At 43.0% G+C, this 27,994-nt stretch overlaps 7 protein-coding genes across 7 annotated transcripts in view; 2 read left to right on the top strand and 5 right to left on the bottom strand.

Moving 5' to 3' along the window:
* Positions 1-1,165: 1,165 nt before the first annotated feature.
* On the bottom strand, positions 1,166-2,325 carry PADG_11305 (uncharacterized protein; the record flags this gene model as incomplete). The annotated part of the gene is made up of 2 exons (XM_010759561.1): positions 1,166-1,330; positions 2,224-2,325. 2 exons carry the CDS (start codon positions 2,323-2,325, stop codon positions 1,166-1,168), a joined length of 267 nt encoding a protein of 88 aa, XP_010757863.1.
* Positions 2,326-4,073: 1,748 nt separating this feature from the next.
* PADG_01730 (uncharacterized protein) lies at positions 4,074-5,879 on the bottom strand (the record flags this gene model as incomplete). Its single annotated transcript, XM_010759254.1, has 1 exon — positions 4,074-5,879. The coding sequence occupies one exon, from the start codon at positions 5,877-5,879 to the stop codon at positions 4,074-4,076; it is 1,806 nt and encodes a 601-aa protein (XP_010757556.1).
* A 602-nt stretch (positions 5,880-6,481) lies between these two features.
* PADG_01729 (uncharacterized protein) lies at positions 6,482-9,074 on the bottom strand (the record flags this gene model as incomplete). Its single annotated transcript, XM_010759253.1, has 3 exons — positions 6,482-6,586; positions 6,666-8,801; positions 8,901-9,074. The coding sequence occupies 3 exons, from the start codon at positions 9,072-9,074 to the stop codon at positions 6,482-6,484; spliced, it is 2,415 nt and encodes an 804-aa protein (XP_010757555.1).
* Positions 9,075-11,244: 2,170 nt separating this feature from the next.
* On the top strand, positions 11,245-13,090 carry PADG_01728 (uncharacterized protein; the record flags this gene model as incomplete). Its single annotated transcript, XM_010759252.1, has 4 exons — positions 11,245-11,472; positions 11,554-11,666; positions 11,813-12,161; positions 12,293-13,090. 4 exons carry the CDS (start codon positions 11,245-11,247, stop codon positions 13,088-13,090), a joined length of 1,488 nt encoding a protein of 495 aa, XP_010757554.1.
* An 841-nt stretch (positions 13,091-13,931) lies between these two features.
* Positions 13,932-14,874, bottom strand: PADG_01727 (uncharacterized protein; the record flags this gene model as incomplete). The annotated part of the gene is made up of 3 exons (XM_010758744.1): positions 13,932-13,996; positions 14,238-14,360; positions 14,664-14,874. The coding sequence occupies 3 exons, from the start codon at positions 14,872-14,874 to the stop codon at positions 13,932-13,934; spliced, it is 399 nt and encodes a 132-aa protein (XP_010757046.1).
* A 6,864-nt stretch (positions 14,875-21,738) lies between these two features.
* PADG_01726 (uncharacterized protein) lies at positions 21,739-22,576 on the bottom strand (the record flags this gene model as incomplete). The annotated part of the gene is made up of 2 exons (XM_010758743.1): positions 21,739-22,320; positions 22,379-22,576. 2 exons carry the CDS (start codon positions 22,574-22,576, stop codon positions 21,739-21,741), a joined length of 780 nt encoding a protein of 259 aa, XP_010757045.1.
* Positions 22,577-26,800: 4,224 nt separating this feature from the next.
* PADG_11304 (uncharacterized protein) overlaps positions 26,801-27,994 on the top strand; it is a gene marked incomplete at both ends in the record, with an annotated part of 1,655 nt that continues 461 nt past the window's right edge. Inside the window, one exon of the mRNA XM_010759560.1 lies at positions 26,801-27,985. Within this exon, the coding sequence (XP_010757862.1) occupies positions 26,801-27,985 (1,185 nt within the window). The remainder of the gene's footprint in view (positions 27,986-27,994) is intronic.

The following is a 27,994-nucleotide window of genomic DNA, read 5'->3' as shown; positions in this document are numbered from 1 at the left end:
TTCCGAGGGGGCCGAAAAGGCAAACCCAAGTCCGGCGCAACGACATCCGCTGTGATCCGCTTATTAGAGTTATTGGTCGATCTTCGGGATCGAAGCAACGGGGGGAAAAAAAAATTAACGTTAAACTTCTCGGTATCAGCCGTTCGTTATCCGTGTGGACCTAGCCCGTAATTGACTAGCTGTGTAGTTTAACCAGAGGTTTATCATGGGTCAAAACTACGTGTTGACCTCGTTTAACAAGAGAACAACATCAATCCCCTAACTACCATGGTAAGCAAACCTCAATATGGGAATCAATCGATATCTATTTTAAGAATTGCTGCAAGACAAAGGTAAAGTTTGAGAATCACCCATGTCGTTGTTTTATCAACCATGCCTCAAGGCTTTTATCCGGCTCCAACGGCGTAGCTGGTTAGTCCAGAATAATATATAGTTACATCGTGTTTCAACATGAAGTTTTAATGAGCCGTTTCCGATGGTTTTGTTTGCCGTGGAAAATACGGATTCAGTTTGAGAGCCGTTGCATCTCTATTGGAATCTGCTGTATTTCCAATATATCGCGTTTATTCCGTCATCCTGTGCTGGCACCGTATGACAAAATGTGTAGAAGGCAAAGCTGGGATGGTTGAAAGGAGTTACTTGCACCTCAAAAAGCCTTGCTTAAAGAGAGCAGTGTGAAGTCTGAACATTCTCCTCATCATTTTTCCGAATATTCTTCTGCGTAAGCCGTATTCCCCCAACATGATTTGTCTAGAGAGAAAAGGGCTCGTTTTTTGAGCTCAGCAGTAGGCAGCGTTAGATCGTTCAATCGCCTTGACCACTGAGCTTTTGTGTATCATCCTGCCATCCTGTCTAAACACAAAAAAATACTACATGCCCCCAGCAACTAGAAGTCTCGGAGGAGGAAATCCCGGTCACGGTTGAGTTCGGTTCAAATGCTGAGACAGCCACAGGGCAGATGATTTGACACTGTAGATTTGGATTGCCTCTGTTTTGATTTGCAACGGTACCTGAGATAGCAGTTGACCTCTGGTCGATTTGCGCACGTTTCCCGAACGTCTCACTGGTCCCGTGTCATTGAACGCATGAATAACGGATTAGATTAAACTTTTAGGCTCGGGTCCTTCTCCTCATCCCGAACCCGAAGTCGGTTTCGGCATGCACTCTAGGGAAGCTTAACAACCTCCAACAGCTTAGTCATGGCACCTTGCGGCATATACATAGCGTTTCCAGCACCACGACCCATGTCACCTCCGATATGCCGCTTATGGTCTTCGACGTTAGAGTTGGAATAAACTGTGGAACCTGAGCCCGATAGTCGTTGAGACGTCTGAAGTCCGCGTCATGTTACGGGGTTAATAGCTAGAACTTCCCTGTACAAGCAGCTGTGGTAACAATGAATCTCTGATTGGAGATAAGGAATCTCCATGTAGTCCGGAAGAAATATTCCAATTCTCGCAACGAATTTCAGCAAAACCCCGGTTCTTAGATCCTGGACCCTGGTTCTAGATCCTGGATCTCGGTTCGCGCACACTGCTGTGGCAAATTACTCTGGGTTCTAGCCCGTTGAAACGATATCTATATCAGATACACTGTGGAGGCATAGGTTAAGGACATCATGCATTGCATGTAGATGGAAGTATGCTAGCTACCTAAGCAAGGGTAGGAAACGTGTTTCTGTAACCAGGTCCATGGTACTGCCCATAAAGCCCACATAAAATCTCAATATGAACAGAACTCCTTTATTCCGACAACACTAACAGTGGAGGCCGGACCCAGGAATCCTTTTCTAAGCCCATAGAATCCGTCATCATCCTGACAAACTTGATTGAGTAGGATTTTTGTTTAATTGTCACCTTTTTCAGTGTCCATGACAAGCTTCGCATGAACGATCTGTACCGAATTCAGTGGTTTGTCCTCTCAATTCCACATTTTTCGCCCCAACGAACGGGAATTTAGAACCCTGAGACAAGTTGTAACAGGATGAAGTTACGTGCCTCGAGACGTAATGCGTTGATTGGATGTGATTGGAGGGACGAAGAGCTACCCAATGGATACCAACCTTGGAACCTTGGAATCATTTATACCTCGGTTGAGGCATTTGAGTTTGGAAATTTGGCGAATAGTAGCGCAATTGCCAATCCCAGGGTCGTGTAATTACATCCAGCTCTATCAAGTCCTGCCTCATTTTCGCCCATTGTCAGTTTTTTTCTGTACATACACCTGGATGGCGTCGTCTCCGTTGCCGAGAGATGTAGAGAGCGGATTTCTAGAGCTGATTTCTAGAGCTTCTCCAATGCCGTCTAGGGATGACCTAGGCGACATTGCCTCCCTCGTTAATAGGACATCCTTAAGTTAGGGGACTTCATGTCCATATCGATGATATCTTATAAGCGTAGCCGATTCATGCCTGTGAAATTTAGAATCATCTGGTGTTATGGACAAACAGGCCACCCATCTGGGTCAACGATTCTTTTTCAAGCGTTCTGCAGCCTTGATACCCCAACCAGAAGCCCTTGGAAGAATGATTTGACCATATTTCGGTATTCTCATGGACAAGAACATCGGAAAACCTCTTGGGTTGACTTCTGTATCCTTGGATATAGAGAGTAATCTCTCAGTCTCCTTGCAATATATCAATCCTCTTTTTGATCTTGAATTGGATGCGTGATAAACCGTCGGTGAATTATTTTTCTTTTTTCTTTCCTGTCCCGAATTTAGTCGTCGTTGCTCTTGGTAGAGTTGAGCCCCTTGGAAACGTTTTCGCATTCGTTCTACCGTTGGCATGTAGAAAACATTGGGAAGTCAGTTGTGGACCTAAGAGAAGATGGGGAAAGGTCGCTGATGTCAATCCAGGGAATAGATGCCCATTCCAATTCTATCATCGTACAGTAAACTACTAGAATCGTTAAGCAATTGTTTCCTTGAGGGAGGTTGGAAGAGTCAACTTCTTACTATTTGTTCCGTTTGGATTTCTCGACATACGTGGGAATTGGGAGAGCGCCTGCGGAGCTAGAGAGGAGCAAAAGATCCACTATTGCAAGGGGGGATGTATAGTCCCTTTTCTGGATTAACAGTGATCTACAATCCTGTGGGAGCACTTGAAGGATCATCAGCTCTAGAAAAAGGGAAAGCTCTCATGTTCTACCCGGTATTTTTGCTTTCCAAATCTCAAAGCCCTTATCAGGAAAAAAATTGAAAATTGGAAATTGAAAATCCAGGTTATTCAAAGTTAGTTTGTACTGGGGAACGCGTATTCTCCCTTGAGAGGTTCAGTGTCGCTCGTCGATCATTCCATTAGTCACATGGCAAAGTTCAGGCAAATATTCATCGTGTTGTTCAGAAATGAAGAACTAAGAAGTAGTAAACGACCAATTAAGTATGCATGAAAAAAGACATATAGAGAGAAAAGGGAAGAGGTGAAAAGGTAAGAGACTAACGCAGCAAGCAGAAGGGATCAAATATTGATAAGAGGAGACGCTTATTATTCTGGGGAGTGTGAATCGGTCTGCAAGAATGCATATCAGCTTTCTTTAAGACAAGCGAATGACATGAAAAACTCCAGCTTCATGCGTTAACAGCTAATTTACTTGTCTAGAGAAGAACATTAGAAAGGAGGTACAGCTGCCGAGTCCCATATAGCAGGTAAATGTTTCACGATCGACATTGCTAAAGGGCCGGGTGAGCAAAACAACATGCTTTCAGCGATCCTCTGCAGCGAGTCCAAAAATTCCAAAAATCCACTGCTCCTGTTCTCCCAAAGCTTCTGTGCCGTTTACCGAAGAAATCAAAACGAATTCAACTGTTGTTGCAACAAGAGGAGGTCAGCGGAGCACATACACAAAAGCGCCGGTTTAAACAGCATTCCTAGCCATCGCTATACGCCAATCAGGTAACCAACCCCCCAACCCACCGATAGAGCTATAATACAAATTAATCCTTGGGTTACCTGCGAATTTGGTTAACCAGTAAGACAGGGGGGTATATCATGATCAACTCCGATTTGCAATAGCAGCATCCTGACACTCATTTATTCGTATTAGGTGCAACTCAGTCGAAGTTCCAATGTCAAATTATTCATCCATAGGGCCGTCTCCCCCAAAACATTGCGGCTGCCACCCCCAAGCAGGGCTCCACGGGGAGGAAGGCGACCTCTCTCCACGTCCACTAGCGACCGCCGCTGGTGCCATGTGGCCAACAGGTGGTACCGCAGAGCTTTCACCGTCCAAACCAATAATGCGGCCTTGCCGAGAAGGCTGATCTCGCTTCTGTGAAGGCTCGTTGCCACCGAATAATCCGCAGCAGACAAAGAAGCAATCCATAAACAGCCATTCCCACAAACCAGGGGTCTTGTTGTCAACTACCATTGCGGCTTGTCTTGATAACCTTGGCCTCTGGCGAAACCGGCTGGGTGCTAACGATTGATTGGGTAGGTTCGGGATTGATGTGGACGAAGTCCCGTCATTCCCCCCGCCAACGGGACCAGGTATGTGCAGGACGTTGGTACTTTGAGAACCATGTACCATTTCCGGGGAACGTGGCAGGGGAGGCTCTAGCCTTCGATGAGCAATATATGACGGGATGGGGACGGATGTAGTGGCAGCTGTGGGGCAATTCCCGTTCATAGAACAGGAGGGTCGCTGCGGTACCGGGTGTGGTGCGTTATGCGATCGGAGTAGGGATTTATATGATCGCGGCATGCTTTGGGGAGCCGCGTAGCGAGGCTGGGAGGCTAAATTACGACCTCTATGCTCGCATTGCGGTCTTGTATCCGGTAGGATTGCGCTAGGGTCAGCAGCGTCTTTTGCTCTTGCAGGGGGCAGGGAGATCCTATGGAACGGGTGGCCCTCTAGCCCCCTTGCATGTGGCCCAGCTCCAACTCCATGTCCACTTTGCCTGGCACCAAACCGACCACGAACCAAGGTGCCATCGTCAGCCCTTGCAACAACACCTGCAGGGAGGGTAGGAAAGCTAGGGCCCATGCAAGATGGCAAACCGAAGAGACGCTTTAAACCGCAGGCACAACATGAAGCATCATCATACTCCTCATCTGCTGCTACTGAAGAGCGCTGCGTACCTCCGCGCGACACTGGATTTTGATGGTTCGAAGAGCGACCGCGGCGGGCCTGGTTGGGATTGTAGTGAATTGCTTCTCGGGAGCCAAAAGATGGAAGTCCAGGGGGAGTGGGAGATCGAACAGGAGGAGGGTATATCGGCTGTGTGGGCTCAACAGGGGAAGTTGAATGGAGGGAACATCGCAGCTGGAAACTTGCTCCAGATGAAGATGATCGGCTAGGAAGACGAGGATCGGCATAACTAGGACGAGGTGGTGGGATGTCAAGATCATCAAAGGAGTAAACCTTGTGACCATAGGCGTTCCTCCTGACTTGGGTGTTCGACGTAGAAGTTTGTGCGATCAACAAGATATTACCAGACCCATCAACACAGTTACTATAGGGTGGCAACGAAGCATTGAGGGTAGAAACACTTCTCTGCTCAACTATAGTCTCCAGCCTCTTGCCAGACCATTTGCCGCGAGAGTACGTCAGACCAGGATTAATTATACCCACGTCCTCCCCTTCAGCATTGGATGTTGCATGGGTTGAAGGGCTAGCTTGCCCTGAGAAGTAGTCCGGATCAACCTGTTTTCTATTATCGTCTGATTCGAAACTGGCCAGGGCTGCATCGTAGAGCGAACTGTGCTCACTGGGGATCGATTCCGAGGAATCGATATATTGACTGAAGGCTCTCGTCGACACAACACGGCGGAGTTTGCTCCGGCGCGGCTTATCAATTTCAAGCGAACGAGATCGGATTCGGTTATATAGGTCATTGGTATAGGTGGTGGCAGGGGACCGTCCCCTTTGATAGGAGGTCATTTTTGCAATACAAACGAAGCAGAGGGTGGGAGATAAACGATAGACAACCCTCATCTAAAGGGAAACATGACTATCAGCCAATCGGACGGCCCTGTCAGGGAGAAAAAATAAATAAGTAAATAAATGAGAAGATGGAAGTAAAAATGACAAAAAGGTTTTAGGATCAAGAGAAGTTAAGTTGTATTGCAGGCGAGTGGGAAAGAGCCTTCCCCCCTTGCCCCGGGGGCAAGCAATCACAATCTCCACAAGCTGAAAGAAATCGCGACCTGGAGGAGAGTCTGGGTGCGCGGGAAAATAAACGTTGCTTATTAGGAACTTAAACATTTGAGCCAGTCCGAAAATACTCAAAAACGAGCGCATCATCTATTAAGTTTGACGATTTGGTGGCTCGGATTACACATATCGTAATATCCAGGAAAGAAATGAAGGGGAAAAAAATGCAAAAACAACCCCTGAGTGTGGAAAATAGGTATGCTCTAAGGGCATTAACCAAGCGACGCCAGAGCATGGTGAAGCTAATTAAGCGGATGTATAACAGATGCAGCATTAAAGTAGGGGTACCCAAGAAAAATAGTGAAATAGTAAGGCCAGTTGAGAGGATATTAAGTTGTAGAGGTGTCCTGGCTTAAGTTCAGCTTTCCCGCAGCTTGCTCCTTCTTGAGATTTCGTATCAATGTTTCAAGTCGCCGTCTTTCTTCTTGCTCGGCCTAGATGAAATGTAGGTGTTAGTATATACTTCAAACGCATCAGTCTCTCCGTGATGAGAGCGTGTGTGTGCATGCATACCTTGAGGGCTCGCATATTCTCAGCCCGCGTGTCGCGCATCATCTTCTTAAACTCGTTCTTGAGCACCATAGTTGAAGTCGTTTCATAAGTTCCCTTGTCATATCCATTGCCATAACCAAGACTACCATTACCCATACTCTGCACCCTCTCCTCGCTGAGTTTTGATTCGAGACTCTCGCAGCGATCGCGGAGATTGTCGATGGAAGTTTCGAGCTTATCCCGTTCCTTCTCAAATGCAATGCTTGCCTTCGTCATTACTTTATAATCGTCAATCGTCTCTCGTAGTTCCTTTTCTAGTATCTGAACCCTCTGCCGGAGGCTCGATTTGCTGTCGCTATCGTTGCTGTTGTTAAGTTGTTCGGCTCGAAGGATGGATATTTCTTCGGTAAGACTCCTATTGCGCTGATTGAGATCATCCATTTCTTTCTGGATCGCTGGGTTGGCCGCAACTTGCGCTGCGCGTTCCGCACGGCTACCGTAAGCCCCATCAAGCTCTGCTTGCGCCAACGTTAGTTCCGTCCGAACACGGATCATCTCATTTTCGAGTTCGAAATATTCAGACTGTAGCTTTTTGAGCTCTTTGTCGGAAATTTCTTTTGCTTCAATGGCTTCTCTGGTCCTCGAATCCTGCTCATTACGTGCTCCCTCTAGGGCATCCTCCAGATAAGCAATCCTTTTGGACTTAGCCAGTAGCTCATTTTCAGCATTCACTTTGGCTTCCTGGGCGCTTGCTATAGCTTTTGCGTCGTCTTCGGCACGTTGTTGTTCTCGGATCATTGATTCTTGTCGGGCAGCGTCAAGTTGATCCGTTACCAGGGAAAGCTTATCTCGCGTACCACTGGCATCTCTCCGTGACGTCTCCAGCTCCTTTTTCAAGGTGGATATCTGCTCGTTGAGTTCCGCAACATGAGCATCCCGCTGTGCATCGGATTTGGAGTTAAGCTCTCGTTGTTGTTGTATTTGCGTCGTCAAAATAGTTTTATGTTCGACGAGACTGTCAACCCGTTGTTGGATGCTATCAATCGCCTGCTCAAGGTAACTGAGCTGACCCTGAAGAGTTCTTCTCTGGCCGGGTGGAAACGATGTGTTGGGTGACCGAGAAGATCCCATAGTGCTAAGGACATGGTCTATCCGTCTGTTTATCTCTTCCAGTCTCTCCTCCGCTTCATCAACGAATTTCGGTGCCTTATTTGCCTCTTGGGGTGTTTCCCGAGGGTGTTGGTAGGCCATGGAGCTCAAGTTCTTTTCAAGGTAGTTAAGGTGCGCTTCCACTCCCGCCACTGGATTGGGAGGGCCACTATTACTGAAGGTTGTCGACGGCAGAGGATCTATATCTTGGCCTGAATTGGTCGACAGAATCATCTGCCGTAGGCGATTGTTCAACTCCTTCAGCCTTTTCTCGGTACTTTGTATAGCTGTCAAGTCCACTGACCTCGCTTCGCCATTTTCGGAACGTGAGAGCCTTCCTGGTCTGTCATAATCCTTGCCATAGTCATCGAGGTGATCTGTGGTCTGGTAGAGACTTTGATCATCAAATTTGTGGGGCGGGGACGGATAGTTGCCATTAGTTTGTGCGTTCGGGCTTCCGTGCATGCTTTCGGGGCTTCGTGGAAGGTTGTTAGTTATAGTGGGCTTTTTCTTCAACCCTTTATGCGTCATCTGCAGCACACCTGCAGTGTGTTCCAAGAGTCTCCTCCTGAGCTCGCTGGCCCTGCGCTCTAATTTCCAAAGTTCCTGGGCCAATTCTTCACATTTCCGTGTGCTTATCGCCAGTTCACTGTCAGCCCGATGGTGTTCTCCCCAACTATTCCGTCCAAAAAAGCTCATTCGTTTCCGCCTTGACTTTGGAAAGCCATCCCCATCCATGTCACCATTGTCCCGGCTGGATCTGCCATCCGACAGTCTATCCAATGACGCAGCTGCTTCCTGAAGTTTCATTTCCAGAGCCAATTTACGCTTGGAGGAACCAATCCGGTTTGTGAGCAACGAGAGCTCCTTCTTCAGATCCTCCGCTTCCTCGAACGACAGCACCTCGAACTGCATGCTATCTCCTATCGCAGTCTCTGTAAGAAGATGCATAACCACCGGGTCATTCGCATTTAGAAGGACAGAGCTTCTTGGGTGGGTGGGATTGAGCTTGAAAAGGATACAGATCAAACCCCAAGGGGTTCAATACAAGTTAGACACTAGCTCGTGACGTCGAAACCAAAATTGAATTGCAGTGTAAACACTCACAGGATTGTATCGAGGGCTCGCATCCTGAATGGAGTCGAGTTCCCCTCGGTACCCGTCCACGAGGATTCTGGACGGAGGAGGCACAAATGCTGCAGCCGAAATGGAGGAGAGGTACTTGGGATCTCCATAGGAGGAGGAACTGGAGCGCATGCTGTTGCCATTGACTCCCATCATGGCTGCGGCAGGAGGGGATAACTGCTACGAGAAGGCAATTGTCGGAGAAAGAAAATATCACAAGCGGATTAGCCGCACTGCCGGTCAGTCGAGCAGGAGCATCATATCCTCCTGGCTAACGAGAATGTGTTCTGTGCAAAAAGATAGCTATAGTTCCCAAGGTATTGTGTTGGATATCGTGATAACGTTGAACGGAGGCGGTTATGGGATCCCAGGAGATAGAAAAGATCCTTCGAGGGATAAAGGAGTCGATGACGATTGACGAAGATCGCGAAAGAAGGTCGCAACCCTGCATTCACATGGTCCAGAGACAAGGAAAGAGGAAGGTTTTAAAGCATTCATGGATTGTTTTTGAGATCCTCGTTCGGCGATGATTTTCAACACATGACCCATGCGCTGAGCATCCCCAGGGAGGGGTCAAGTACCTGGTACAAGGAGAGAATAGGGAGTTGGCTGCTAAGACTCAGTACCCGTGACCCCATTTCAAGGGCGGTACGATTAATACGCAAAATTACACCCCAAAAAGCGGCTCAAACGCGGGTTGTTTCCTTGCTTAGCCGTTCATCCAACAGGGTATCATGTATTATTGTATTACATGCAACATGTACTTCCTCTGTATAGACTCCTCTTGTATGGATGGATATCAGCTCACAACAGATCAACATTTGCCAACTCACTTTGAACTGAGGGTCGAGGTTCGTGATATGGCTAAGAGGGGCTGAGGCTCAAGGCAGGTGGCATTTCTCGCTTGACTGGTGCTCGAGAGGCCAGCTGGGTAAGCCACCACCAACCAGCAGCTTACTTCGGGCTGAGACTTAACACAGTGTGAACATGAATTGGTTCTTCGTCTGCGGCCCAAGGGGCACCGCTTGAGAGTTGAGATACAGTTTGGGCTACCTGCTAACTAACTTACCTCCAACTCAAGGGAGTCTTCGTCCCGGTACCCTTCTATCTTCGGTTGTATACCCGGTGTTCGCTGGCCCCCCAGATAAATCGAGGCCAACAACAACATCTAGATCCCCAAACAGAAAAAAAATCATGGGGAGGAAGACCTTCACTAACTTAACCTTGCCATCCACGGAATTCCATTCTCCACAAAGTCAAGACAATCCAGCTCTAACCAATGATGCATGAACTGTAGCAAATCAGGACGGTGACTTCGAAATCAAGGTTCTAACCACCTAGACCTTCACGCAGAATAGTCATGAATAAACTCCGACACCCTTGGATGTCTCGACCCCTGCTGTGGCGGTTCTCGAACTCCATTCAGCTCTTCCGGTTAAAAACAACCCAGCCTCAGGCTTTGAGTAAATACGAAGACTGAAGAGGCGAAGCGCTCCACGAGCTATTGAAGCCTATCATTTTATTTCTGTGTGCCAGTGTGTGGTAAGGCAAAATGTTCTACGTTCGACTGAAAGCAGCGTGAAGGTAACTACTGTACGGGATAGTATTGCTCCTATTCTGAAAGTCAACTGGGTTGCTTCATTTAAATAAGGGGGTCGGAATTTGAAGGTTTGATTGATAGACCTATAATATTTTCTGCGCATTAATTAGCTTGAAAAAGCCACACATTTTTTTAAGGGGAGTTGGAGGTGTTAATAAAAAGCGGTCCAAGGGACAAGCATTGGATCTAGATTAACTTCCGCAGATGATTTTTACATGGGGGCATCGAATTCAAGCTGTTGTTCCCCCAATACAAACATCTTAATAAAAGAGTTTCTAGAAATACCAAAATCGGCCACGTAGAAAAAGTCTCTGAGCTTTCGCAATGAATAATGAAATGAATCATGAATCATGAATGAAACGGATTAAATAATCTTCATCTCAGCTTCTGCTAATTACTCTTTTCACCCTACCTTTGTTTTAATACTTTGGCCCGGGCTTTAGTCCTCGCCTTAGCCATCAGCTAAAATAAAACAAACTCCACAGCAACAAGCCTGACCTGATCTCCCTTTGTAGTTATTAAGCGGGGAAACTTGGACGCTTCAACATCCAACGTTGGACCACACCCATCCCTTGGGGATGCAAATTACAACCGGATAGTATAGCTAAACCAACCCTTTGACACGGAGCCATCAGGTCTACTACTCAACAGGGGGATAAGAATAGATAAACGCCTCGGACGTGCGAATATCCCCAGAAATCAAATAATGATTGCTGAGGGTTCGCCATGGACGACAGGCTAGAACCTGTGCATGACAATATCGAGGTTGCGATGACGGCGAAACCCTCCACACCCAGCAGCGAGCTTGTTGCATTGAGCACTGGTTCTCGTTCGCACGATCCTCTGGTCCTTGAGGGTGCTGCTGGCAGTGGCAGACAAGTGTATAGGGTCTATAAACGCCGTTTCTTAGGACTGGCCCAGTTGGTGTTGCTGAATACGATTGTTAGCTGGGATGTATGTAGATCCGAGAATCGAGGAGAAGCGATGAAATGAATGAGAGTGTTCGCTAACTTGAATATGAAATATCTATCATAGTGGTTAACTTTCTCTGCTGTTTCGAAGACTGCCTCAGAGCACTTCCGCGTCTCGGAGGGCACGATCAACTGGATGAGCATCGCCTTCCAGTTTGCCTTCTGTGTCTCAACACCGTATGCTCCCCGCTCCAGAACTCTCAACAGCATACATCCAAAATAAAACCAAACATAAAATGAAAAAGAAGAAGAAGAAGAAGAAGAAGAAGAAGAAGAAGAAGATTTTGCCAGATTTTAACCCGTCACTGACACACACTCTATAGTGTCGTCATCTTGACCCTCAACAAAGGTGGGCCCAAGCAATCATTCACAGCAGCCGCCATCCTCCTCCTTCTCGGCAACTGGATTCGCTATGCGGGCACAAGAGCGGGCAATGGCATATTCGGCGTCGCAATGCTAGGACAAATATTAATCGGCCTTGCGCAACCGTTCTGCCTAAGTGCGCCCACGCGATACAGTGATCGATGGTTCACAGGCAGCGGTCGAACCAGTGCCACGGCCATCGCAACTCTTGCGAATCCCTTTGGCGGCGCCCTGGGACAACTGATAAGCCCACTATTGGCGACAACGAGCTCAGAGATTCCGAATATGGTGCTCTATGTATCTATCATTGTAAGAGAACATCCTTACCATCTTCCCCCTACCACCTCCCCCCAAACCAAAAGAGAATAAAAGAAAAATAGCAAATCCAAACCTGTGCAAATATTCCAGACACCTCAAACTAACTATCTCGCCCTCCACAGTCCACCGTCGTCTGCCTCCCATCTTTCTTCATCCCCTCCGCACCCCCAACCCCACCCACCCCCTCCTCAACCATCAAGCGCATCCCCCTCACCAAATCCCCCATGAAACTCCTCCGCTCGCTGGAATTCTGGCTCATCTTCATCCCATTCATCGTCTACGTTGGCCTCTTCAACAGCATTTCCTCCCTCCTAAACCAAATCCTCCAACCGCACGGCTTCAGCGAAACCGAGGCAGGCATCACGGGCGCCCTGCTGATCGTCGTCGGCCTCATAGCTGCCGCCATCACCTCCCCCATCACGGACCGCTACAAGAACTACCTACTCCTAACAAAGATCCTCGTCCCCATCATCGCAGTCTGCTACATCGGCTTCGTCTTCGCCCCACGCGCCAGCAGCGTCGCGGGACCCAATGTCGTCGGCGCGCTACTAGGCGCATCCAGTTTCGCAGTTCTGCCTGTCATCCTCGAGTACCTAGTGGAAATCACGTATCCGATGTCGCCGGAGGTCAGCAGTTCGATCTGCTGGATGGGCGGGCAGCTGCTGGGAGCGTCGTTTATTATTATTGAGAATGCGTTGAAGGATGGGGAGAATGCGAATCCACCCAGGAATATGACGCGAGCGTTGATTTTTCAGGCTGTGGTGGCGGCTGTGGTGGCGCCTGTGCCGCTCTTCTTAGGGCTATTCGGGTGCGAAGTTCGGAATAGGAGATTTGAGGCGGAGACGGCGGCGGAGGCGGACGGGAGGCCTAACAGAAGAAATAACGGTGAGGTATATTATGTCACGGGGAAAGGAACATAGGTATGCACCTAACCTAGGTAGTAGGCAAGTGGATATGTGATTGTTATATGGGGGTGGTGATCTTTCATTGGGTATTTCACTCTAATTCTCCGATTCCATTGAAGAATTGAGATAAGCTGTGTGGTTTTGCGGTTTTCTATCATCGCTTCCTCTTTAGTCGTCGTGTTCGGCCATACACTGTACACCTTTGTACGTCTAAGTGATGCGTTTTGCCTTTTGTTCGTATGTTTTGCATGTTAATTGAACGTTTCACACCTCCTTAATTAGGCGTGTATTTTGAAAATACTTATCCCTTGTCAAGATAGCTTTACCCCATAGCCCTCTTAGATGTTTTAAGGAACAGGATAGAGGATCCAAGCAACTGTTAGCTTAATAAACTGGGAAATCGCTAAAAAACCCCTGGAATAGGAGATGAGTGACACATTCAAACAAGAAACGGAGTTTATAGAAAGACACTGTTAATCTAAATTTATCTGTACAGGCATGTAGAGTGATTTGTAAGGGAATAGTATGTAATGATACATGTTTTTATTTTTAATTTTATATTTTTTAATCGATCGATTCATGGAGTTTGCGAGAAAGCTGAGAAGGAGGAGGGGTTGTAGAGTGGCTCGGCCAGGCTTGTCAATGCATTGGTTTCCTCTTTCGTCTGGGGTTTCGTTCCTTTCCATATGCTAAAACATCATATCCCATCTCGGATAGAAAATTCCTTTCTCATTCTTGTATTTGCATCAATTATCCATCCATCGAGATAACTGATATGGCATTTATTCGAAAGAAGAGAGGATTTCCCGGTATCCAAGTGGAATACGAACATTTCGGAATACGGAGACGGAGATGCTTATTTGAGGACCCGGAAGAGTTTAGGCGCAGCGCATTGGGTTGAGCAGTGTTGGAGATGGAAGACTAGATGTCAATTTGAGAAGACAAATTAGTAGCGGTTCTCCTATAGGGTTTGGTGATGGGGTCGGCTAAATTGCCCTCGATGCCAAAAAGGTTTGACAATTAAAAGGAAACATGCTGCGGCTATATCTTTGCGTAATTGAGTTATGATGCGCGATGTATGTGCATAAAGGGCATTAATAATATGTAAAGAGGGATATGCACAACAGGCCGCATAGCATTAAAATGGCAAAACAGAACTTACACTCCTCAACGCAGTCTTCGTGGGGGCCTTTGAAATCGGGGTCTTCGCTGTTTCGGGTGACTCGCTCAACGCACTCGTCGAAATGGTGTTTTGCGGGAGCGCATTTGGAGGAATTGGCGCATTCTATCAATTGAAAAGGCAATCATAGTTGTTAGTATTTTGTAAATAAGTTCAACATGACACACGGTAATCGTCAACGTCGAGCACATCCATCAGGCTGCCTATGACTGGTATATTCGGGGAAACTATTCTTCTCTATCCAACCCATTTCCGAGCAACTAAGAAATCATCCTCATTTCCCCAATAATCAGACTGAATTGTCCATTCAGCCATCCTGACAGAGGAAAATCCTTTTCTTATAAGTCACATCCCAAACACCGAAAAGGATGTATCAATCATCGAGATACAGAAGTAAAATACACTCACCTTCCTCAAACTTAGGCTTCATATCCTGAGGTTCCTCCTCCTCCTCCCCCTCCTCCTCCTCCCCCTCCTCTTCCTCAGCCTCCTCAGGTTCTTCCTCCGTGCCCTCTGCGTCCGCAGCAGCCTCGGTCTCCTCCGCGGGAGGTGCTTCTGCCAGCGCCTCCGTGAAAGGCAGCGAGCTGATTAGCTCGTTGAACATGTCGACGATACCCATTTTTGGCTAGAAGGTGGTAGGCGGTCGGACGGCGGGGGTAATTAGAGGCTGTGATTGCAGTTCGTTGAAGCCGTACGATGTTCAAGTTTGCTTCAATGTTTGCTGCGTGGAGGGAAATGTCGGTGGGTTTGGTCAGTGGGCTGCAATTAAGTGACACATGATTGGCTGGTTGCTCTGACGGGTTAGATAAGCAGCTCAAAGAAACACTGGCAACATTCATCTCCACAACCACTGCTCTATTTTACTCATACTGTGGCTCAATCTACTCGTCAGCTCTCTAGGTACCGCCCAGTATCAAGAAGATATGGCGAGTGGTCAAAATACCCCACAGGTGGGTATCCAGCCACCCAAACTAAGTGACCATGCCACCTAAATTGAAGCAGACATCCAAGCTTTTAAAGAATATCATATAAATCTGCTAGGTAAAACACAAAACCCAATCTGGCAGATGATTGAAGCTTTCATAGGCAGTGTCAGTGTCTATGTAAAGAAGACTGAAAAACAGTCAACTCAGACTGAACTAACTGCAGACCTCTGAGCCACTATGAAAGCTCAAAAGAAGATGAGAAAGAATATAGTTCAAATCAAGAACATATTAGCAGCTTCAGCTGTAAAGTCTACTAAGATCAACAGTCTATTTTACACTCAAGTTCTGCAGAAATCATATCTTCTGAGAACATCAATGCAACTCAGACCCTTAAGTAGACTATATGAGATTCTGATTAAAATAAGAAATACTGCCTCAGAAAGTAAAATATGAACAGTCTCAGAAGAAACAATCAAAGAAAAGATCAATAAAATACTAGAAAGAAGTCAAGTTCAGAATCTGAAAAGTGTAAAAACTCTAGCTGTAAAGCAATACTCAAGTAGAGACATCACACTGTGCAGAAATCATATTTTCTGAGAACATCAATACAACTCAGACCCTCAAGCAGACTATATGAGATTCTGATTAAAATAGAAAATACTGTCTCAGGAAGTGAAATATGAACAGTCTCAGAAGAAACAATCAAAGAAAAGATCAATAAAATGCTGGAAAAAAGTCAAGTTCAGAATCTGAAAAGTGTAAAAACTCTAGCTGTAAAGCAACACTCAAGTGGAGATATCACACTGTACACAAATGATCAGAACACAACAAGGAAAATGTAAATATACAAGAAGAAGTGAATGAAAGCTCTTGAAGACACAGCAGCTCTTCAGATTATTATCTTTGAAATTCTAATTCATGAAGTCTTAACAGCAATAGATGTTACAAATATCAAAGAAATAAAAGACAAGATACAGTGAAATAATTCAACATTGAAAACTGTAAATGTCAAGTACATAGAATGATTTAAAAGAAAACTTGAAGAGAAAAGAGTATTCATATTGATAGTGCAGTTTGACAATAATGAGCATGCAGATAGTGCAATCATCAAGAAAATTGCACTAGAAGCTCAGATGTTTATCTGTAAATACTATGATAAAATCTGCAAGCTGAGACAATGCTTCAAATGTCAAAAGTATAAATATATTGAAACTCATTGCAAGACAAGTCAAATCTATGAATACTGCACAGAAAGTCACAGAACTGTGAGCTGTGATAAAAGAATAAAAAAAGAAACAGAGACAAAATACACAAATTGTGATGAAAAATACTCAACATAAAGTGTTCAATGTGAGAAAAAAAAGACTGAACTGGTCAAACTTAAGGAGAGAAAGAGAACAAAATCAAATATACATCAGAAAGCAGCAGCAAGATATTAATAAGATATCATAAATGAATTGTAAATTGATAGAAAAATAGATACTTCAAAGAAAGTCTCAATCAGATCTATTCTCCAGCTAAGAGTGAGGACAGACTTAGATCACAAGAGAGGCTGATTCTCAAAGAAGAGCATGAGAGCTGGAACTCAGAAAGAGAGTAAAGAAGATGCAGCTAGACAAATGCTACAGAAACTAAGCAATAATCAGCAATTGACTACTTCAGTGAGAAACTTCAATCTGAACAAATATTAGTGATGTGCAAGTCAAAGAAGTCAATCATTAACACAGACCTCAGATGTGCATATGACCTTCAATGAATAATACAACTCTATCAATACTTCAATACAATGTTAACAAGTCTTGAGATTAAGTCATGGCATCACTGCTTGCTGATCAAGCAGCATTAACATATGATATTATAGCTATTCAGAAACTATAGTGAAACAAGTTTCAAAAGATTATATACTACTCAGTCAAGGACCAATTTGATCTGATTTACCAGAAGAATGAGAAAACTCAGATATGCTTTCTCATAAACAAGAGAATAGAAGAAGGCTAGACGTACACACATCATACAACAAATATTGTGATCTTAAAACTGCAAGTGAATAAGAAAAGAGTGCTATGCATACATAATGTGTACAACTCAATTACAAGAACACTTGAAAGAAATTATGCAATATCAGATCTCTGAAAGGCTCTAGAGGAATCTGAAGCTGAGCATGTAGTACTGAGAGACTTCAATCTTCATTACCCATTGTGAGATGAATTCAGAGTCAGAAAGACATCAGAAAGAGCTGAAGTTATACTTGAATTAATAGCAAACTATCAACTAGAACTGCTTATATCTGTTGAAATAAGAACATGTTAGAAAGTAGAAGAACCAATTACACTGAACCTGGTTCTGAGAACATACTGAGTTCAAGAAAAAGTGATATGCTATGGACTAGCTAGATCAGAATTGAACTATAACTCAGATCATCTATCAATAATAATCATTCTGAATATGTCAAAAGCTCAAAGTGAGTCAAGAAAGAAGAGAGTTTGACACAGATTGAAAGAAAAGAAATTCAAGAAGAATGTCAGAAAGAATCTGTCAGAAGTAAGTCACTAAGCAAGAAGAACATCAATTAATATCTAAAAGCTATAGTCAAGACAATCACAACAATCATTGAAACTCATTGTTCAGAGTTATACATCAATTCATAATCAATATCAAATTAGACATCTGAGATCAAGAAAGCTCAGATGGAAGTAAGATAACTGCAATATATTCATCAAGAAACCCAGTCAGAGAAAGCATGAGAAGACTATAGAAGAGCCAGAAATTACAAAAAAAGACTTATTCAAAAGCTCTTGAGAAGAAATCATAGAGAAAGAATACAACAAGCAACAGAATCCACAGAAGACCTCTAGAAGCTGATCAAATAAGCTAAGAACAGAGAGTTTAGAGCTGCTCACACTTCATCTCTAAGATATGAAAAAGATTCTCTAGAATCTGAACTGAAGAAAAAGTATGATCTACTCAGCAAAATCTTCTTTTCACTCTCAGACATTGTCAATCTCAATGACATAGCTGGAACAGTATACTCAGAACCAATTGAATGATCAGAAATCACACTCAGTAAGATACAGAAGATAATTCAAAAAATAACTGCAAAGAAAGCATCAGACTCAGATGAAATATCAAATCTGATTTTAAAGATTCTAATAGAAGAGCTGACTTAGTATCTCACAATTCTATTCAATATTTGCATGAAACAAAAATACTGCTCAGATTACTTTCAAAGATCTATAGCAGTAGTGCTTAGAAAATCAGAGAAAGAGAACTATATTCAGATCAAATTCTATCAATCAGTGGCTCTGCTAAATACAGTGAGGAAACTGCTGAAGAAGATCATTGTCAAAAGAATGTTCTACTAAGTAGAGAAGTATGACTTTTTTTCAGAAATGCATCTGAGTGACAGAAAAGAAGTCTCAACTGAACATGCTTTGCACTGGCTGCTGGAGAAGATAGAAACAGCATAAAAGAAATAGATAATATTTAAAACAGTATTCATATTATCTTTGAATGTTTCAGATGCTTTTGACTATATCTCACACTCAAGACTTCTTCATAATCTTCAAAAATGAAGAATTCCAATTGCTGTGATGAGATGAATAGAAAGCTTTCTGGTAGATTAAAGGATCTCTATTAAGCTCTTAGAAAATAGCTCAGGGAAAAGAAATATACAATCAGAAATTTCACACAGATCATTAATATCATCAATACTCTATCTATTCTTCAATACAGATCTGGTAGAAAACTGTCAGAATTCAAAAAGTAATATAACAGAAATAAGCTGAATAGATGATATGAATATTGTGATCTCAAGCAGCTCAGCTAAAGAAAACTGCAGAATACTTGAAAGAATTCATGAAAAGTGCAATAAATGAGAGATAACACATGGCTCAAAATTTAATTCAGTAAAATACAATCTAATACATCTGTTCTACAGATTCAGAGAATTCAATGACAGCTATACAATAATCATAAGAGGATATACAATCACATCAAGCTGATGCTATCAGATACTAGAACTCATACTTAACAATCAGCTCAGATGGAAGAATTATATTGAGAAAGTGAAAGTCAGAACAATCAAGACTTTGAGAGCTCTCATCAGCCTGGCAGAATCTATCTGAGATATAAAATATAAGAGTCTGAGAAATATCTACAAGACTGTTGTTTTGTCATAGATGATATTTGCAGCATCAACATGATATGCATCAGCTGAAAATACACTCAACTACAGATCAGTACTGCTCAGCAAGCTTGAGACTGTGCAAAGAAAGACAATCAAAATCATCACAGATGCATTTAAAACAGTTTCTAAACCAGCACTGAATATTAAGACTTATTTTTCACCACTGCAACTGCATTTGAAAAGAATTACAGCTGAAACATATCTAAGACTCAAAACAACTTCACAATGAAGCATTTTAAACAGAATTTAAAAAAAGAAAATCTAACAGAGCTACAGAGATGACTAGAAATCTCTGTCAACAAAATGAACATCTCTGAAATAATATGAACATCAATGCTAAAAGACTCTTGACAGAGAAGAAATTGATAATCTGAAAATTAAAAAGCTCTATATAGTTTCACTCTGGTAGAAATCATCAGAGACATATATAGAGAATAGAGAAGTAGCAAGAAAAAGTCATGATAAGAGATGACTGAAAGAACTGAGAGCACAAAACAAGTTGATAGTATATACAGATGAAAGTGTCATAAACAACAAAATAGATATCTTAGCAGTGCTTGAGAATCTTAACTTCATAGAGAAGATATATTTGAGAAATGCAATCAGAGCAATAGTCTATCTAACTGAACTCAAAGAAATTCAAACAGCTATATTCATGACTCAAATTCTAAACAAAGATGCTATTATCTTCTCAGACAGTCAAACAGCAATTCAGATAATCCATGACTCTCAAATCAATAATCAATAAATTCTTGATCAAATTGTGAAAATCTGAAATCAACTTTAGAGAAGTGATATTCAGATTGAAATAAGATGAATATCAGCATATGAAGATATGCCAGGAAATGAGCAAGAAGACATGATGGTCAAGAAAGTCACAGACTGGAGACTAGCAAGAAATGCACAAGATCAGAATGTTCAGATGAACACTAATCAATTGATGTGAATAGCAATCACTCAGACATCATTGAAGCTGCTCAAGACTAGACTAAGAACTCAAATAAAGATGACTTGAATGAAAACCTGACAACATGAGAAATGAGAATGAGATCTCTTTCAAATAATCAGAAAACTTAGCAAGAACATCTCTAGACTTCATTCAAAGCTGATCTGATCTCTGTCAAGTATTTTAATCCAGCTAGGCACAGATAACATTAGATTACATCATTTCCTGTGCAAAAGAAAGACTCCAGGAGTTGAGAATGAAACATGCAAATGCAGCAGAGGAAATCAGACAGTGGCACATGTACTGCTTAACTGTATCAAGTATATAAGTCTTTGAAGAGACCTTTGAGTAGAGGAAAGAACTACAGACCTTCAGAAAATACTCTTAGATCCAGATATAGCAGCTCAAACTGCCAATTTTATGCTCAAAATCACACTTCTTGGGCAATTTGAGAGTTTACAGGACCAAACTGTCAAGCAATGAGTTCTTAATTGTTTCCAGGCACTCAATAGCTTGCACTGCAGCAATGTATGTGAGCAAGATAAGAAGAATATAACAGCTGCAAAGCAAAATCCAACTGACAATCAATGTCTTTTCTTATGTTATTTTCTTATATCTATTCACTGACAACCAATGTCTTTTCTTATGTTATTTCCTTATATCTATTCACCCAATTCTTCTTAGGCACCACACAGGTGGCTGCCACCACCTGTGCAGTGATTTAATCAAAATCTTGTAATTAGTGATTTCTTTAAGTTTTGCGGGCGTTGGACAGATTAGGACTAGCTTATTCCTGCATAGCGGCCTTCGAGGCGGCTGGGTCGGTGTATGAAGTAATCAATCAATCAATCAATCAATTAATCACTGGCAACATTCGTCATGGAGATAGAATAATATTGTACAGATAGAGAAAGCTAGTTTGAGGATACGTGAGGATTGAAGGATTCATTTCCAAGCTGCTCATTAGAGTGTCAAGTATATTGCCCATACGGGCAGACTACATTGTGATCCAGAAGACGCCACAGTTCATTTTTAACCTTTACTACAGTAATATTCAGGTACTTATCTTGTACCAAATCAGCCTTGGTTTTTGATTTTTATACTAGTTTTTCTGATGTTCGAGGCCATTGCTAGATTGTTTCTGCGTTGGATCCATGCCGGTTAAGTAACAATTTCAAACAAAACCCAGTGACGATCTTATCGCCCTTGCCGCGCTGTCGAAATAATGGTAGTTAATAAGTTCATACAATCATTAATTTATCTATATGTACATTGCATCATGTTAGATACCAGGAAGACAAACACGCATCAGTTTGGTTAGATGGGCCGCGTTTTTCTAGACTAACTAAAAGTAAGACGCATTGACGGCTTTTGCCGGCGTCATTTAGGAAAACGTGAAGAAATGAGTTTAGTTCCATATCCAAATCATTGGTAGCTGCGTATACGTGCTTCAAGAGCATTTGCAACACTCTGTTGCTGAACCTCCTCGTAACCAGGAGGCGGTTCCGTTGGGTTCGTATCGCGGGTCTCCGTCGAGCTGTCTCTCCTTATGCCGGTGTTAGTTTGTTGGTTCGAAACATATTCATTTTGGCCACGCGGGTCAACTGGTGAGAAGGCTGGTAATCCTATGGCATCATCCGGCTCTGTAGGCCTACCAGGCCCTTCGTATGCAGGCAGCTCCTCCAGATGAACTTCGGAGAAGTTCACGGGGGCAAAAGCATTCGTGCCACTGCGAGTCTCCTGCGCATGTTCCATTGCCTGTTGAAGACGCTCCTTGATTCTCTCGAAAGCGGAGTGAAAATCAAACGCTCCACCGTCTTTGAAGGTCATCTTTAGCTGGATAGAGACGTTTGAAGCGGGTATGCCTCCCCCGGCAACGGGTTTAACCTGTGCGGTCCAGACGTTGGGCCCAAAGAATGGAGCTGAAACGTAAGTGTCCTGAAGATTTAGCATAGGAGCGGAGAACGACTGAAATTCTGAAGTCGGGTGCGCAGGAAGATATACGATCTTGGAGCTGATGTGAGACAATTATCATACTATAGGATCAACACGAGGGTAGACATACTCGTTGGTTAGTAAGGTAAACACAGCCGGTGTGGCTCTGTATTGACAGTTGATCATTGCCTGATCCGGGGTTGCTGCTTTGGAGCAAAAGGGATGTTCGAGGTGGAGAGGTATACATGATCCGTTCATTAGGGAGCAGGATAAATCTTTCAGTCTCATGAAGCATAACCCAACTGCTTGGCCGGAGTCTTCTTAGCATTGTATTCTTTTTATATTGAGAGCACATAGTATCTTCTCTCAGGAATATCTTGTTTAAGGTTTGGGACGCGACCTATCAGGACGGTCCAGGAATGTGTAAACAACATAGATGGCGGGGTTACGGCCCAAGTAGAGGGGGAAATGCAAATCCCTTTGAAACAGAACGCAAAAGAGATAGCAGGAATATTTTTCGCACCAGGGAAGAAGGGTGATACCTACTTTATAGACATATTGACTAGAAGCTAGAATAGAGCGCCGTCGTGAGGAATGCCTGGTTACAGTTCTGAGGGTGAAGTTGGAGATGAGATGCGCGGGACAACAGTCTGCTTTCCCTTGTTGGTGGCAGTAATCGAAGACCCTAAGTGGGAGTGGGAGGAAAGCTGTGAATCGTCAGCAAAAGTGGGCCATTCCAAGGAAGACAGCTTTCACTGGCGAAGATGAGTTAACTATCAAAGTTTCACGGTTTGAGAGCCCCGGTGATATCCTTCATTTCCGAGCCAAGGGAAGTGGTTCCAGTGTGGTATTATGCTGATTCATATGCTGGAGACTCCGAAGACACATGGAGGTTTGGATATGTACCCTTTGAAGCTCTCTATTACCGGGCCCCTGTGGGTTTGATTTCTATCACTGTCTGGATGAGGTGCAGCTATATGGGCCGATTTCGACGTCAAACCTCAACCTCCGAATCCAGACTGCGAATGTGGAGGAGGATTGCCAACTTACAAGAGCCCACGCAATACCTCCTGCAGACACAAGCAGATATGCAGCAGCGATATTCGTGATCAAGCGATATGATCATCAAGTGGTCCAAGCAATTTTTACCGGGCGCTTGAGGCGTTCCTAACGGTCCAGCGTTAACTGACTTCTGGTAGCTTGGTCTGAAATAGCGGGGCAGGTAAGTAGTCAACCTACCTGCTAACTAGTTAACTATCGGCGGGAGGGAGCAGGCGGGGAACAAGTACCGAAATAGCCGAAAGTTGATGAAAGGGCGCGGGCAGAACAGATTCTTATTCTTTGGTTTCCAACAAGGCGTTGTGGGTAATAGGGTGGGGGATGAGCCTGGAAGGTGAGTGTTTGGGAACGACTTGGATAATTAAATATTACCCGTGGATTTGCTTTTGAAGCCGCCCCTCCCCACATTTTGCACTTGTAACTACTGCGGCGTAACCAACCAGCTATTAAGTTAATTTCCCAAAATCGAGCGAGCAACGAATTCAAAAATATTTCAAATGACTAGATTCTAACCTGAATACTTTTACGCCCAGCAGCAAATAATTAAATTAAATTAAATCAAACTACGTTCAGAACATTTTATTCTTGCATGCCAGCAACCTCTGTGATGCTTGTATGCAACGCCTAGGCTCTGCTGACAGAGGTTGTGGCGGGGTGTTGAATAACAGGCTGTTCAAGAGGCTGGCTCAGCAGGTGATATTAGTAGCCTCAGCCTCTCTTCTTCTCTTTCTCATTTGCAGCAAATACATTCTGATATTACTTCATAATAGCAGAGTTCATTATTTCATACTTGTAAATTTTAATAATTTAATTAATATAGTTTGTTTTTAAATTATAACCAATAATAATTTTAAGCTTTTATAAAGATTTTTTTTTTTTTAATTTAATATTTTATAATTAAAAATTTTAATTATTAAAAATTTAAAATTAAAATAAATTTATTAAATTTAAAATTAATATTAAAAATTTTAAATAAATTAATAATTATATAATTATATAATTATATTTATAAAATATTAATATATATAATATATATAAAAATATAAAGTTAAATAAAATAAAATAATTAAAAAGTAAAATTTTAATTTTTTTAATAATATTTATTTAAAATTTTATATATATTATATAATTTTTATATTTATATTTAAAAATTTTAAAATTAAATAATAAATTAGATTAAAATTTTATTTTATTTTATTTATATATAATAGCTTATATTTAATAACTATAAAAAATAAGATAAACTTTTTAATAAAATTATTTATATATAAGTTTAAATTTTAATTTATTATAATATTAAATAAATTTTTTAAAAATATTTTTTAATAATTAAAGAACTAAATATATCTTATAAATTTATAATATAAAAATTTATTTTTCTTATTTTCTTATTTTCTTATTTTTTTTATTAAATTAAAGATCTTTCTTCAATAAAGGTTAGCTTTTAATCACTATTAAGATTTTAACATTTTATCTAGCAGCTGCTTGTTGAATCAGAGTTCACTATTAGCTCTGCACAACGTTTACCTTGTAATTACTCAACATATATTCACTTCAATCACTTCCCTTCAAAGCATAAGTTTCATGTATTTCATATTTTATCTCTGCTTTGCTTTGCACACAAAACCATTTCCCCCACCATGGTCAATCAGTTCGGAAAATGCACCCCCCCCCCATCGCCTCGAGACCACGGGCGCAGACTTTCACCCTTGTTCGAAATTTCTCACGCATGATGATTATTATCCCGAGAGAAGGGGTTTCGCTTCTGCTATCAATCGATCAATTCCGATCCCAATATGTACATAAGTGATAAACGGTTCTGTACAGGGAACGCCCTTGGTTGTCGAAAGGCAAGCTGTCCACGTATTCTTGCATTCTGTATAGATACAACAGCCAAATGCAGTGTTGAAAACAGCCTGTAACTAACTCTTGACCCCTGGCAGAGTCATGGAGACACTAAAAATGCCTAACTTGCCCCTGAGCATAGGATCCATTGAGCCGTCTTTTCTCAATTGTGCAGTAAGGTGACAGAAAAAACTCCTTGTTAATAAGAGAATTACTTATTTTATAAATATAACACCGTATGCTTTCTTTGCAGTCTCCAAAGATGCATAGATTGGGCAGATGGTCATGTAGAAAGGGATGTAATGTAACGGCTTGCTCCATGGGCGACCATCAATGGAGGTCTCTCTCATTCAAGCGTCAAAACTGCTGTGCATGCGATGTTGGACATATTATTCGTATTATTTTCTGCAAGTCGAGTCACGGATGCTTTTCCTTGGAGGTCAGAACACTGAAAAGGAATAATAATGATTATTAACAAGTCAGTATTACGCAGAAACTTTTAAGCAGAAACGAAGGATAGTTTCATTGGCAGGGGATTTTGGCAGAAGCTCTGGCCAAGCAACTCAAATAACTTACCACAACATTGAACATGCCACCAAACCAGTCTGCCTCGAGCTGAAGAGGTCTCTAACCCTTAATTAACCCTATCGGCCTTCAAATGTTTCTTTTGAAGACTACATTTTCGACTTCCGATTTTCAAATATCTCTAGTTACCTGCTGATAACAGCGGATGAGGAAAGTGAAGAAGAACAATGAAGATCATCAGCCTGAGAACAATTGGCAGCGAGTCCCGCTCGTTCCTCCACAGGCACTGAACACTTCGGAGAATAACCGAACGGCTTTTTAAACCACTGTATTTACCTAACTACATAATAGCCATTTTCGGTTTGGGGATTTTGCTAACTAACCATGGGGGGTGGGGAGAAGAATGCAGCTGACCTTGACCGGACCGTCAATTGCTCTGCAGACATGATGTCCCGTTCGATTTGTTGCGTCTGGTTGCGTCTGGTTGCTAGCTTCACATGAAACTAAATATTTGGAGGACAGCCTTTGGCTCAGCCCCCACCAGGCTGATTCCTCAAGCCTTCGACAAAGAAGTGTCATAGGCAACAACAGTTGTGAAGCTTTCAAATGTTAACTCTCAACATCACAATTCCTGGTTGCCTCTGTTGGATCACCGAAGTCTACTATGTGTATGTGTCCAAGTGGAGGAAGATCACTGAGATTTATTTCCTTTGCTAAAGCTATTCTCAATCGTTTCGTGAGCTCGACTGCTCCTCATGTTTTCGCTCGAATCCCTGCAGTGACAGCTGTCTAAAAAATGACAACTATTACGGGTTCATAGCCCTTCTCAGGAAAACTAGTTGCGGAGGGTGACCAGGTGTGTGAGAGTGTTATGCCATCCAGGAACCCGCAATCGCATCAAGAACGATATTTTCAAACAATAAACGATCTCTTTTGTTCATGCGGGCATTTGTCCTGGGTCCGGATTTTACTCGCTGGTAATTCCTAGGAACCCTTGTTGATAACGATAGAGCGGTGCTAGGTACACGAAGCTGTGAAAGTCTTAGCTGAAGATGCCAGAGACGATAAACTAATGGTGGTAAATAGCGTTACCTACCTTAATTGATTGCTGGTTGTCTACACCATGGAGGATTCTACCACCCGCCCAGATACCCCAATGACTCCTCGTAGAAATGACCAGCATGATGCAGCATTGGGAACACCATTCCTCGGAAGGATATTTGGGCTTCCTAACAACAAAGTGAATGCTACTCCAAGACCACATGTATCCGAACAAGAAAAAACAACACCTACACAGGCTGCTGAAATGCCAACGACACTGAGTCAGCGACCAAGCAGGGCTTCGAGCATCGTGTCGACGATGACAAGCTCTACGATTGCTACGCTACAAGACGATGCTCGAAGTACTCGAAGCGTTCGAAGCGTTGACATTTTGTTAGGCAGGAGGCTCTTTCATATCAATCGGGATGGGTCGAAGATATCCGTCTCAGCAGATAATGACCTACCTCCATATTCGCCCCCAGTCCCGGCTTACACACCATTCAGCGGTCAGTTAAATACGGGGACCCAAGATGACCCGCAACCGCCTGAACCTGCTACTCCCACTGGGCCTACACCAACGCGTGCGCTTGCGCCTGCACCTTCGCCTACGCCTGCGCCGACACAAAAAAGCCGCATGCATATTCCCTTTTGGATGGATAGGCCCCGTCATCGACGACAATCGTCAAGTATATCCCAGGGCAATGTTAGAGCTTCTCTAGGACTACTAAATTCAAACTCGATGTTTGATTTATCAAAGCTACCAAGCGCAAACCGATCTAATGCAGATTCGGAAACTCCGGATGAGAATGGTGTCTATCGCAGCCCATCATTCAACCCTGGACCGGAAAGGATATCTGTTGTTCCGACAAGACGATCTGCCTCTCAGGGTAATATAGCAACAGATAATATACATTCTCTTCCTGGGAGTAAGGATGCAAGCTACCTTAGGCGGAGGAACGGTGTTCGACTCCCCAAACTTTTCACCAGTTTAGCCAATATCAAATTTGGTAGTTCATCCGATCAAGAGCAAGACCAAGACATCACTTCATCCGGTGATCATGTAACACATTCAGCGGGGCCCAGCTTTGGTTCAGGGCAAAGAAAATTTGCACAATCGCCAGAATTTATAGTACACGGTACTAGCAGTGGATTTCTGACACCTTCGTACTCGACACACCTATCACCAAATGACGGAACCTATCATCACAGCTCATCGCTGCCCAATATCCCCACACATTCTCTAGTTGTTCCCCAGAGCCCCGCAAAAGTCGAAGAA

This window comes from Paracoccidioides brasiliensis (genome assembly GCF_000150735.1).
Source record: "Paracoccidioides brasiliensis Pb18 unplaced genomic scaffold supercont2.2, whole genome shotgun sequence".
Classification (NCBI taxonomy): Eukaryota; Fungi; Ascomycota; class Eurotiomycetes; order Onygenales; family Ajellomycetaceae; genus Paracoccidioides; species Paracoccidioides brasiliensis.
This window is presented reverse-complemented; position numbering and strand designations above follow the sequence as displayed.